Here is a 13,693-nt window from a genome sequence, read left to right on the forward strand (position 1 = left end):
AAATTTTCGTAATTTAGTGAAAAAGAAGCCCCTCTACTAGCAAAGATCTTGCGGTGCCTGTGCACACCAAGTGTGATTTGCTTCTCTGTTGAAGGATCAGAGTAGGACTAGCTGAGGATTCCCCTGGTACCTATCAAGGAAAGCTGACGAGATGAAAAGTCTCTGGTTCGGGTTGGCTCATCTGAGAGAGGTGAGGGGGTACCGGTTGCTTTTCTACAGGGAGGTGGATTGAAATTGTCCACAGAGGCCATGGCTGGTGACATGGACTGCCGGACAACGACTCGAGATAGCAAGAGGAAGGATGCAGGCTTAACTTGTAAGGGAAATTACAGCTGTTTCTATACAAATGCTAGAAGTGTCCGAGGTAAAATCGGGGAGTTGGAGTGCTTGGTGTCGGAGGGAAAAATAGACATTGTGGGTATTTCTGAAACTTGGTGGGATGAGGAAAATCAGTGGGACACAGTGATTCCCGGTTATATATTATATCAGAAGGATAGGGGGGGAAGGGTTGGAGGTGGGGTAGCTCTGTATGTCAGAGAGGGTATAAAGTCTAGAAAGATTGAGAGGCTAAGTGAATTGGATTCGCTTCTGGAAGTTCTATGGGTTGAAATAGGGGGGCCAAAAGGAAACTTAACACTGGGAGTTTGTTATCGCCCACCAGATCAAAAGATAGAGGAGGATTATAAAATGATGAATGCCTTAAAGATAGCAACTAGACAAAAACACTGTGTAATAATAGGTGATTTTAACTACCCACACATTGATTGGGTCAATATGTGTTCTAGTCGGGAAAAAGAGATTGAGTTTCTAGACACTCTAAATGACTGTGCTATGGAGCAGATGGTCACGGAACCTACCAGGGGAGAGGCGATCCTTGATTTGGTCCTAAGTAACACTCAAGACCTGGTGAGAGATGTAAAAGTGATTGCACCGCTTGGAAACAGTGATCATAATGTTGTTGAGTTCATCATTTGTACAAATAGAGAATTGGCCAAAAAGACTCACACAACCATTTTTAACTTTAAAAGGGGTAATTTCTCTGATATGAGGGGACACGTGGGGAGGAAACTGAAAGGAAAAGTAGAAAGGGTCAAAACAATTGGGGAAGCTTGGGATCTATTTAAAACTACGATCCTAGAAGCTCAAAAAATATATATTCCGCAGGTTAGGAAAGGCACAAACAGGTATAGGAAAAAGCCTGCATGGTTAACAAACAGAGTAATGGAGGCTGTAAAAAGTAAAAAGAATTCCTTTAAGCAGTGGAAAGCTAGTCACAGTGAGGCTGATAAAACGGAACACAGGCTATGGCAAATAAAATGCAAGTCTGAGGTCAGGCAGGCAAAAAGGGAATATGAGGAGCATATAGCAAAAAACGTAAAAACCAACAATAAAACTTTCTTCAAATACATTAGAAACAGGAAACCAGCCAGGGAGGCAGTGGGGCCCTTGGACGACCAAGGGGTAAAAGGAGTATTGAAGGATGATAGGGAAATGGCTGAGAAGCTAAATGCATTTTTTGCCTCCGTCTTCACTGTGGAAGATGAGAAGTGCTTGCCCACTCCAGAACCACTGATTTCAGGAGGGGTGTTGAAAGACCTGAGTCAGATTGAGGTGACGAGAGAGGAGGTCCTAAAACTGATAGACAACTTAAAAACTGAAAAATCACCAGGCCCAGATGGCATACATCCGAGAGTTCTGAAAGAACTCAAATGTGAACTTGTAGATCTCCTGACAAAGATATGTAATCTTTCCTTAAAATCTGCCTCCATTCCTGAGGATTGGAAGGTAGCTAATGTCACTCCCATCTTTAAAAAGGGTTCCAGAGGAGATCCGGGAAATTACAGGCCAGTCAGTCTGACGTCGATACCGGGTAAATTGGTGGAAACCATTATTAAGGAAAGAATTAGTAGGCACATAGATGAACAAAACCTATTGAGGCAGACTCAGCACGGTTTCTGTAAGGGAAGATCTTGTCTCACTAACCTGTTAGTGTTCTTTGAGGGGGTGAACAAACATGTGGACAAGGGGGATCCAATAGATATTATTTACCTTGACTTCCAGAAAGCTTTTGATAAAGTTCCTCATCAAAGGCTCCTAAGTAAGCTCAAAAATCATGGGATAGAAGGACAAGTCCTTTTATGGATCAAAAACTGGCTAGTTCATAGAAAACAGAGAGTGAGTGTAGGTGGGCAATTTTCTCAGTGGAGGGTGGTAAGCAGTGGGGTACCGCAGGGATCAGTACTTGGTCCACTGCTTTTTAACTTGTTCATTAATGATTTGGAGATGGGAGTAAGCAGTGAAGTGGCTAAATTTGCGGATGATACAAAGTTGTTCAGGGTGGTGAAAACCAGTGAGGATTGTGAGGCACTCCAAGGGGATCTGTCAAGGATGGGCGAGTGGGCGTCAACATGGCAAATGGGGTTCAATGTGGCCAAGTGCAAGGTGATGCACATTGGAGCCAAAAATCCTAAATATAAATACACATTGATGGGGTCTGAACTGGCAGAGACTGAGCAAGAGAGAGATCTTGGAGTTGTAGTGGATAACTCACTGAAAATGTCGAGACAGTGTGTGACTGCAATAAAGAAGGCCAATGCTATGCTGGGGATTATTAGGAAGGGTATTGAAAACAGATCAGCCAATATAATAATGCCCCTATATAAATCAATGGTGAGACCTCATTTGGAATACTGTGTGCAGTTCTGGGCACCACACCTTAAAAAGGATATTATAGCTTTGGAAAAAGTGCAGAAAAGGGCAACTCGAATGATAAAAGGGTTGGAACACTTTCCCTATGAGGAAAGGTTAAAGCGCTTAGGGCTCTTTAGCTTGGAGAAAAGACAACTGAGGGGTGACATGATCGAGGTTTATAAGATTATGCATGGGAAAGAGCAGGTAAAGAAAGAGGTACTTTTCTCCCTTTCTCACAATACAAGAACTCGTGGGCACTCCATGAAACTGCAGAGCGGTCGGGTTAGAACGGATAAAAGGAAGTACTTCTTCACCCAAAGAGTGATTAACACATGGAATTCACTGCCACAGGAAGTGGTGGGTGCTACAAGCATGGACGGCTTCAAAAGGGAATTAGATAAGCATATGGAGCAGAGGTCCATCAGTGGCTATTAGCCACAAGTTATAGATAGGGGCTCTGGGGCAAGTGATGCTCTGTCTTCTTGGTGCTTGGGGGGGGGGTCAACAGTGGGAGGGCTTCTAATGTCCTGGCCCCACTGCTGGACCTCCTGATGGCACTGGTATTTCTGGCCACTGTGTGACACAGAGTGTTGGACTGGATGGGCCTTTGGCCTGATCCAACATTGGCGTCTCTTATGTTCTTATGTTCTTAAGGTTTTCAGAAAGTGGGCAGGGCCAGGGTCAAGTCCGGGGTTGTTATTAGCTGCCATCATTTAAATGAAAGGTATCAGCTACAGGAGGGTCAAAAGGATTGGTAAGCAGTTGGGCTTTCCTTAGTGAGTGTGTGGTACATTTTTCATTCAGGCCTGACTGACTGTTGCCATGAGTTTCTTCAACATCACAGGGGGGGGGGAGATCAGGAGTAGAAGCCCACCCACTCCTTCTCCTGACTTGTTGTTCTACCGCTGTCTGATCCGTGATTCCAACCAAAGTACAGATAATACTAACCTTGACAGACCAATGGCCAGACTTTGAATAAGGTAACTTGATGCATTCATTGTGATTTCTATATTGATTCTTTTACAGTGTGAGAAGGGAAGTATTGTGTTTGGCTGTGCCTTCTGCTGCAGCCATTTTGAATCTGGCTCTGCCTCCTGTGACAGCACTGCTGGGGTGGCACTTATCACTTGCCCACTCAATTCAGTGAGTGGTGGCGGTGTGTAATGAAGGGAAATAGCCCCACCAGGCAGGGTGGGAAGCCAAAAACAGGGGCTTGCGAGCCACAGAACGGCTGCTCAGTCTCCCAGGGCTGAGGGCGGGTCCCCGTTTCGCCACACAGGTTGTCAATGGCAAAAAAATCTACAAAGGATCTTCAAACCTAGAACAGGAAAAATTGATAAAGATTAAAGGTTGGACCACAGAAAAGCTTTCTTAGTCTGAAGCACCAACATTTCATGAACTACAGTTTTTAAATTAAATTTAGTACTTTGCAAAGGTGGTTTTTTTAAACAAAGTCTATATGGAAACCTGCTGCCAACAAACTGAGATATGGCAAATTTTTCTGGGGCAACTCTAATTCTTGGCAGGGAGGCAGGGAGGCCCCAAAGGATGGTGACTAACGCTCCCTTTAAATTGTGGAGTCTTGTGAGCAAAAATTCTACTTTGTGAGCTACTGGCATTAAAGTTGTGAGCGAGTGATTTGGCTACTACATAAATTAGTGTGCTTTGGAGCTATCTTTCCTGAGCTAAGACAAACATCTGTGAGCCAGAGGCTAAAAAACTGTGCACTAGTTCACACTAACTCAGCTTAGAGGGAACACTGGTGGTGACTGTTGGTCATCTCCTTGATTTTTAAGTGTCTCCAATGGCATCCAGTAGCCATGTTAGCTTTGTTTAAGGTGTTGACTTCATTGGGCTTAGAAGATTGGGCTTAGAAGAGTGTAACTGCTTAGTATTCCACTGTTTTCTGATGGCCTAATTTACTTCAAAATTTACTTCAAAAGATATTCATGAGGGTAAGAATAGTAAGATGTGGAAACATTTATCTCTCTATATAATAACTGTGTTTTGGGGTGGCACTTTGCAGCTCTCCCATTGGTTGTGCAATGTGCTCCCTCAGCCATTGGCCTGTCAACTGCCACGCAAGAGTACTCATGTGCCATTGGCTGGGTGCTGGGTCTGCTCCTCTTCCCCGCCCACTCCCCCTTCAGCCACTGTGCCCTATCAGAATTACTGGCAAATGGCTTTCTCTGTTGACGAATACGCTTCTCCTGCTTGCCTTCTGTGTGGGACTATTCCCTCAATGGCTGTTGATGGGTGTCACAAAATGGCAGTTACCTGTGTTTGTAAGATGGCTGTGGTTCTTTCTTTAAAATGTTCCCCCATAAGGTTTAATTGAGTTATAGTTCCAGAGATGGGCCTGCAGGGGTATCACTCACTGGGTTGAATGGGGCTTCCTCATCTGCTGGTCTACAGTTCCCAGCTCCCCCTAGGCCAAAAAGTGCAGGAAAACAGGGACTGTCCCAAGGGGCAGGGCAGCATCAATATAGACTCCAGCCCATCCAGGGAGGAGGCGGTCTTCGTCCTACAAGCCACAGATGTGGGGGAACCCTGGGAGGAAGCAGAAATTCAGTCACTCTACCTGCGATGGAACATGCCTAGAGTCTTGTCAGTATGTACTTTTGGGCAGAACATACCTAGTCAACACTAAAAAAAATGCACAAAGTATACATAGTCTCCAGGAAGCAATACTGATTGCTACCTTCATGTAGAGTTAATATCTATGCCCCAGTATGATAAGGCTTTGAGCTTCTGGAAGTAGTATCTTTTCTGAATCATAAAATAAAGGTTGTAACCACATTTTAAATATAACTTAAATGCTTGGCACATGGGGTGTTGACTGTAACAAAATTCTAATCTGATAAACTGCAAATTTCTACTGCATTTACATTACTTTTTCTTCACTCTGTTCTAAGGTGGCATATGATATTAGTATACAGTGCAGTTACCATTCCGTTTGATAGAGGATACAGCATTCGCAGGAGCTAATTTGCCAGATTGTGGCCACTTGCTGCTGAGAGGGTCAGATGATGAATGGGAAGATGCATTCATTGAGAGTCATTGCCCCTCCCCCCGTCGGAATAACGAGACAGACAACAGTTTGGAGTAAACAAGGGCCACTTTATTAACTATTTAACATACCATTGCGGAAAGCGAGCACGGAACAGGCAAGGCAGGTGTCATTCCCTTGACCAACCTCCTTGCCCTTTTCTCGGGTGGGTCACCCTTTCTGGTCTTGATCCATCGATCTGGCTTGCGACCGGCAGGCCAGCAAACTGGTCGCCACATAGGAGCGCCTACCCCTGAAGCCTGACAACTTGCAGAGAGGAGCATACCCTACGAGGTTCCCAGAGGAGGTGATCACCATTCCCCACCCTGGACCTGAAAATCCGAAGGCAGTTCCTGATGACCCCCTGTTCCCTAATGGAGAAATTGCTGTCAGGTGGTCACTGGTTCCGGTTTCTTGCCCGCACCAACCTGCCACGGACAAAACCAAGCCTCTGCTTTGGTCTTTGCCCCCACTAAAAGGCCAAGGCTGAGCTAATCCCTTGCCGCAAGTCCTGCAAAAAGAACCCGTTGCCCTTGTCAGATAGGTGCACCCCATCAGCCCTATACAGGTCTTGGAACTCGACCCGTATATTGGGGTGTGGCAAAAATAGCCCTAAACCACCCTCCATGGCCTTCCTCATTCGCCTGTTAGCCTTACGCCTTGCACGGTCAATGCAGTGGGGGTCCTCCAAGTTACGCCACTCCTGGTGGGGCAGAATAGCCGACCATACTATCTGCACACCGGGCCATCTTGCCCTAATCCTTGTAAGGTCCGCCTTAGCTCGTAACACCAGGGCCAAGCCCTTCATCAGGCTCAGGTCATTTCCCCCTAGGTGCACCAGCAAAATGTGTGGAGGAGGCCCCCGCCTCTCTTCGCACAACAGGGGAAGGAGTGCAGGCCATCTCATACCCCTCCTTCCCAACCATTCGATGACAGCCCACTCGCTTAGGCCCAGCTGAGAACCAATGGGTGTCCTCCTGGCCCTGTGAGCGGCCCAAAAGACCATACTGTGGCCGCAGACAGTGACTTGTTGTCGTGCCCCGTGGCCAGCAGCACCTGTAAGAGGAACCCTATTAATAACTGAAAATTACATCACTGCACAATTCCGAACCCCTCTTAAAGCTCTCCGGGTAGAAGGGGCAAGTGCTAAACTCATCGCCCTGTCAGCCTCAACCCGCCAATCTGCCACACCTCCACTGGCATACAAGCCGGGAACTGGTCGGCATCCGGAGCCAACTGGCGGAATCTCCCCATCTGTTTCCGGGAGAGAGCGTCAGCGACCCCGTTACTGACCCCCAGGACGTGCCTGGCCCTGAACAAAATATTGTTCTGCAGACAGCAGAGCATGAAGGCTCTGACCAGGGCCATGACCCTAGTAGACCTGGACATCAATGAGTTAATCACATGTACCGTGGACAGATCGTCACACCAGAAGTGGACAGTATGGTTGGCAAACTCTGCTGACCAAATCCACACTGCTACGACAATCGGGAAAAATTCCAAGAAGGTAAGGTCCTTGACCCACCGAGCCTGGAACCATTCCTCCGGCCAGTCCTCAGCACACCAGTGCCCCCGGAAATAGACTCCAAAGCCGGAGAAGCCTGCAGAGTCAGATGTGACCTGCAGTTCAACTTCGACTAGGAGGTCATACCGCCAAAAGGGCACCCCATTATACGACTCCAAAAATTCCTGCCATACAAGAAGGTCGTCCCTTATACCCCCGGTGACTCTGGTCCTATGGTGTGGAGACGGAGCCCCTTTATGGACTCACCCAGCCTCCTTATAAATGCCCGGCATGCAAAGTTGAGGTGGCTGACCAGCTGCTGCAATTCGAGCAAGGTAATCTTCCTAAGCATCCTAGCCGAGTCAACCCTAGCTTGCAGCGCATGCAGTTTGTCCCCCGGTAATCTACACAGCTGCCCCACTGTGTCAATCTCTATTCTCAAATAAACCAAGCTTGTGGTAGGACCCTTCGATTTTTCCTGGGCAAGAGGAACCCCCAGCTCCTCTGCCAGGCCCATGAAACTCTTCAGTAAAAATTCACACTGCCCAGTATTGCTCCCTCCTGCCAACAAGAAATCATCAAGATAGTGGGCAGTGCTGCATAATCCCGTCCTGTGACGCAAGGCCCATTCTAAAAAGGAACTGAACCTCTCAAACGCAGCACAGGAAACTGAACAACCCATGGGAAGGGCCCTGTCCATATAAAACTTGCCCTCAAAAGCGAAACCTAACAACTCAAAATCAGCCGGGTGGACAGGGAGAAGGCGGAAGGCCAACTTAATGTCACACTTTGCCAATTCCGCCCCCTCCCCACATCGACGTACTACCCGGATAGCCTGGTCAAACGAGGTGTACTTAACTGAACATAACTCCCCTGGTATCGCATAATTCACCGACTCCCCGCGGGGATAGGACAGGTGGTGAATGAGGTGATACTCGCCAGGCGCCTTTTTCGGCACAACACCCAATGGGGAAACCCTCAAATTGGTAATTGGTGGGGAAGGGAACGGGCCAAGTACCCTGCCCTCCCGACACTCCTTATCAATTTTCCCCCTAACTATGCGCTCCATACCCTTAACTGATTTCAGGTTAGGAGCACTATACAACCTCCTCTTCCCCATGTAAGGTATCCTAAACCCTAAAGTGAAACCCTCCAAAAGGTAAACACCGTCCTCTTGGTTGGGGTAATCCCGCAACCAATGCTCAAGCACCGCCCCCTTAATCGGGCTTGGACCCTTTGTCAGGAGGGGGGTTGTAACCACCACCTCCTCCAGAACGCTTACCTCCTCTACCACCTGACCTACCCTTCGTTCTAGGGCAGTCTAAGAGGGCATGGGACCCCGCACACAAAGGACATTCATGCCTAAAGGAGCATTACTTGTGGCTACATGTCCCATGGGAGGTGAACTCCCAGCAAAGCGGGCGTCGCTGAACCTGCCTGACCTTGCGACTAATGGACGGAGTGGCCACTATCTGACCTCTCAGTGCCAGATCGACGATCAGGAGACATGATCTGCAGCCACAAATGCAGGTGAATTTGGTCCCATCGTAATGCTGGATTCATGGCTGCCCTCATCCTGAACTCCTCATCGTACTGCAGCCATGCAGGGCTCGGGAAATCAGTATAACCTTTATAAATGATGTCCATATACTGGAGCATCGCCGAAGCCCTCAATGGCTGATTCTGCACTATCACTGCCACGTAAATTAAGAAACCTGGATACCAATTTGCCCAGGTCCTATCTACCACACGCCTCTTTAGGCGTTCCTTCTCCCGCTCATCCAGATCCTCCTTATCTTTTTTCTCCAACTCCCTGAATAACAGCTTGAAGATATTCACATACTGTCCCTTAAGGATTTTCTCACATACTGTCCCTTAAGTATTTTCTCCCTTGTGGCAATGGACAGGTGGTCTCCAAGTGGCAAAGCCAAGTCCCCAAAGGGAATGGCACCTGCTGGAACCGTGTCATAACCAGAACCCCCTGGATTCACAAAACCAGAACCTGGATGTGGGTAACCCCACCCAGGCCAGGCACCCTGAGGTGGCAACTGAGCCACACTCCCCCACCCCACATAGGGTGACCATCCGCCCGGCATTCGGTGCCCAAAACTGTCTTGAGCGGTGTGGGCAGGGAACCCTGGGGTGCACTGAGAACTAGAGATGTGAAGGCCCGGAAAAAACCTGGAAAAATTCGGAAAAAACCGTTCCCCTCCCCCCCCATTTTTTTCCTGAAGCTTTTTTGTTTTTTCCCGAAAAATTGGAAAAATTGAAAAAAGAAAAGAAAAGAAAAAAAATGATTATGGAACATTTTATTTTAACATGATGAATAAAATATTTTAAGACAAGGTGTTCAAATATTTTCCAAATCATGCAAGAACAAGATGCATTTCTTCCTTTAGGAGGTGCTATTTTCAGAAGAAAAGAAAAAGGTTTCAGTTTTGTTTTTGCATGTGGGTGGGTATTCTGTTTGTAATAATTGTTTGGATACACTATATTTTTAATATGCTAGTTGTGATAATTTCATGCCAAGTAAAAATGTCCATAGTCATATTTTATGTTCCTAAAGTAACAGAATGACTTTCAATCTAGAAAACAAAAGAAATGCTAATGTAGCATTTTTTTCAATTTTTCCGAAAATTTCCGTTTCCCCCCGGAAAAAACCCAGGTTTTTTTCCGAGCTTCAAAATTTCCGGAAATTTTACATCTCTACTGAGAACCCGGGCCCCAAGGCCGGTGTGTTGGCTGGTGTTCTCCACCTTACCTCCACATGTCGGCGGGCCTTTATAAAGCTCCACCTGAAGCCCATCAGAGCCCTGGCTCTCCTGCCTGCCATCCGCGCGCTGCCTCTGATCCATCTGCCCCGATGTTGAGGCCACATTGCCCTGTCTGTCCTCGATAAGAGCCAAGCGAGCCAACACCTGCGCTTGAAAAGATTGATTAGGCAGCGATTTAGCCACATCGCATGAAGGAGGATGCTCACCCTGTCGCCTTTCACATGCCGCCAGCCTCTCAAGGATGGTGGCATTGACAGGATCCTGCTCATCCTTGTCAGAAGAGTTCAAGAGAGTGGGCCGCTTTGGGGGCTTCTGAGGTCTCTTAGGGGATGGCTGCTTACCTTTGGAAGGCCCTTGCCCCTTCTTTGGTGTCATCTACTCAGTAAGTTGGTGCTCAGCACGGAATAAAACTAAATGTAAAACCGAGGCCTACTCAAAATGGCCACACAGAACTAACTTTAAAATGGCCACCCAAAAAGGAACTTACCAAGATGGCCGCTAACCCCAGGACCCACCAAGATGGCCACCGCTGTAGTGCCACACTCAAAATGGCTGCCTCAAGAATCTTAACAGGAAAAATGGCAGCACCACAAAGCGGCGTTCCACCCAATGACCATTAGGGGGCCGTTAAGCACCTAAGATCACACTGCCACTTATATGAATCCCAGGCCGTTGGGAAGGGTAACTGCTTCTCCCGGCCAGAGCTTCTGTCACCCAGTGCCTGCCTCCTAATACCCCCTGAGCCTTTAGCAGTCTACCGTTAATAATTAATAATTCCTGACTCGTGCTTGCCCACCCATTTATCAGTATTAATATTTTGGCCTCTGGGGGGGGGGATAGGGCAGCACTAACTGCCAACTCAGACCTAAAGGTCCCACCCCAGACCCTCAAAGAAACCCTCTCCCAGACAAATCAACAATGTTATTTGTCCCTGTGAGCAAAGAGGGACACTTCTGCCACCCTAATCAGCGCTGCAGCTGCCAGCCCAAATTGGGAGGAGGTGGGCAATCGCTTATCTGTGCGGCCCTGGAACCGTGTTCAAGGGCCGCCAGAGCTCTTCGCCGTGAGAAAAAAGGTCGAAGCCGAAACAAGCCGGCCGCTGTAGTCCTCAGCCGCTGCCCAGATCCTGGGCCAAAATGCCGCTTCGTGCCGCCGCGACCAAGCCGCCGACCCGCCGATCAGGTCGCTGCTACCTCCGTTCTGCCTCAATGCCTCCTTGGGGCTCATATAGGCCCAACAGCCTCGTCCCAACGAGGCTACCGAGCACGAGTCTACAACTGTGACAGGCAGGAGCAGAGCCCGGTGGTTTAGCCAAGCCAGCTCCGCCCACCCCGTCCACGTCATGACGCCGTGCGTCATGCTTCTGTTGCTGCCCCGGCTCCTCCGAGGCAGCAAAAAAGCCCCCGGACCTCACCGGCTTTGCCGGGAGGCTGGGAACTCCAATGGTATAATAGACAGAGCACTGGACTTGCTTCAGACTTTGTAGTCACGAATAGTTGGGTGGTCTTGTGAAAATTACTGTAACGTAACATTTTTTAAAAAACCTCTTTAAGAATCTGGTCTTTCCCAGCATAGTATAATCCTTTCCTCTCTGTAACAATTGGTAGTGATCATTAATAAAAGTTTGAACAGTAGGCAGTATATTTGGTGAGTCAGACTATACTTTTCCTCACTCTTCACCCCCTTTTCAAAGAATTAGTGGCTAACGAGCAGCCCATAGTAGCCAGTACTTTACTGTACTGGTCTTGAGGCCCAATTAGGCATGAATACAGAAGAACAATTTGTTTAAATCTGAGTCTGCCATTGTTTCGTTTAAAGCAGGGGTTAGAAGGAGAGCACTCTGTAGTGCAAAAAGGGCATGTGGGATATGAACATTTCTTATCATTATCAGAATTATTTTGCAGTAGATTAATTTACTGTCTGGGCTTGCTGTTCTGAGGGGGAAAAAACCCTGCAGATATATCAGTCTTATTATTTCGTTGTGTTTATCATCATGGTTGGCACTGCCCACGCATTACTGTTTAATCTTTTACAATCTGACTGTTGCCTTTTTGTGGTTTTATACTTTGAAGAAAGCAGGTGTCACTCACAGTACCTTGCATAGAACCAACGAAGAATGAAAATTTGGGTGTGTACCTGAATTTTCCTCTTTACCCTAAGCCTCTGTATAAAAAGGGTTTAGAAGGTAGAAAGCATCCATGTTTAATTGAGTGATTCTGATATGGGGGAGAAAAAGTGTCTGGAATTGTTCTTAGTTTTAGTTTCGTTTTAAGTCTTATTGATGCTTTCCTTCACTTGCCGTGGGCTGACTGACTTGGTTATACTGTCCCTGTTAACAGTCTACTGAATTTTTGTTGTGCTGATCAAGAGTCAAAGAAATGGAAAACTTCTGTATTTTTTATTCTTGTATTTAATATGAATTAAAGATTGGAGATATATAAAATATTTACGTCATATTTCTTACTGTAAGTTTATATATACCCTGTAATGTATTTATTACTATGAATGAGATAAATATAACATTTTAATATTTGTATCTTTGACATTCCCTGTCCTGAATGATGTGAGATCACCAATCATCAGGACTAGTTTAACAACGAATGTAAGTGAGATTTGCAGAGCTTTCTGCAGAGGTATGATTATCTAGCAAACTGAGTTTTATAATGCAGAAAAAGAAATCGTCCTGCTCTTTGCACTGGCTTTGCTAACATTTCTCTTCAGTTCTGAATAGAGTGGCTATTCGTCAGCTAGGCAGGGGAGCACTGACCAAGTCCCAACCTAGAGGGAAATTCCGATTACCAGTAGTCTGGCTAGCAGAATATAACATTAGAAGAATGGTGGGAGTGTGCTTGAGTCTTAAAATGTAGTTCATAGATTAGAGAAGTATGGATTCCTAGAATATAGTTTGATATTTTTATTTGAAAATTAATGTCTGTGTCAATCCAGTCAGGATTATCACAACCTGATTGCATATATGCTTGTGTAAAGATATGTGAGAAATATGACTGCAAACACTGGTCATTCATTTGGCCTGTCTGTGGGGAGATCCCATAGGTCACAAGATGAGCCCTTGATTAAGAGTTGAGTTTCTCACCTGTCATGAACTGGGATTTAATTTAATTCCTGTCATGATTCTCTGGTTTAATGCAGGATGAAGTCTCCTGGGCTATACCTCTGACTGCATAGATCCTAGGAGTGTAGGGAACTCAGGAGGGGGATTTGTTTCCGTGTAGGGGCTCTCAGGCTGGAACAACAGAAAAGTCTTGTATTTGTCTTAGGGGTTAGATCTGTCATGATATATATATTTGCACATTAGTTCAGTAAAATGTCGTTAAAGTTTTGTTTCTGTGATTTGTGTTTAAATTTTTGTACCACCTTGGGAACTTTATGATTATGAGGCAATATAAAATATAAAAATGAATTAATCATACTCTGTTTTTTAAAAATCCAGCAGTAAAACTTTCTCTATTACAATCAATGCTGTTTTCTTAAAAAAATCAAGTTTACTGTAACCCTACAACATATGATGTGCAATTCAAATAAGTATTATGGGATATCAAAATTTTCAAAATGCCAGACGATGAGGGGGGCAAGTGACTCAATGGTAGAACATCTGCTTGGCATGCAGAAGGAACCAGGTTCAAGTACTGGCATCTCCAGCTTAAAAGAATCAGA

General features: G+C 46.2%; 1 protein-coding gene across 1 annotated transcript in view; it reads left to right on the top strand.

The window, feature by feature from the left end:
- Positions 1-10,936: 10,936 nt before the first annotated feature.
- The window catches only part of SPIDR (scaffolding protein involved in DNA repair), a 179,968-nt gene continuing 177,211 nt past the window's right edge, over positions 10,937-13,693 (top strand). Inside the window, exon 1 of the mRNA XM_015425441.1 lies at positions 10,937-11,320. Coding sequence (XP_015280927.1) covers positions 10,937-11,320 — 384 coding nt within the window. The remainder of the gene's footprint in view (positions 11,321-13,693) is intronic.

Source organism: Gekko japonicus, unplaced genomic scaffold (genome assembly GCF_001447785.1).
Source record: "Gekko japonicus isolate JY-2015 unplaced genomic scaffold, Gekko_japonicus_V1.1 scaffold337, whole genome shotgun sequence".
In the NCBI taxonomy this organism is placed as follows: domain Eukaryota; kingdom Metazoa; phylum Chordata; class Lepidosauria; order Squamata; family Gekkonidae; genus Gekko; species Gekko japonicus.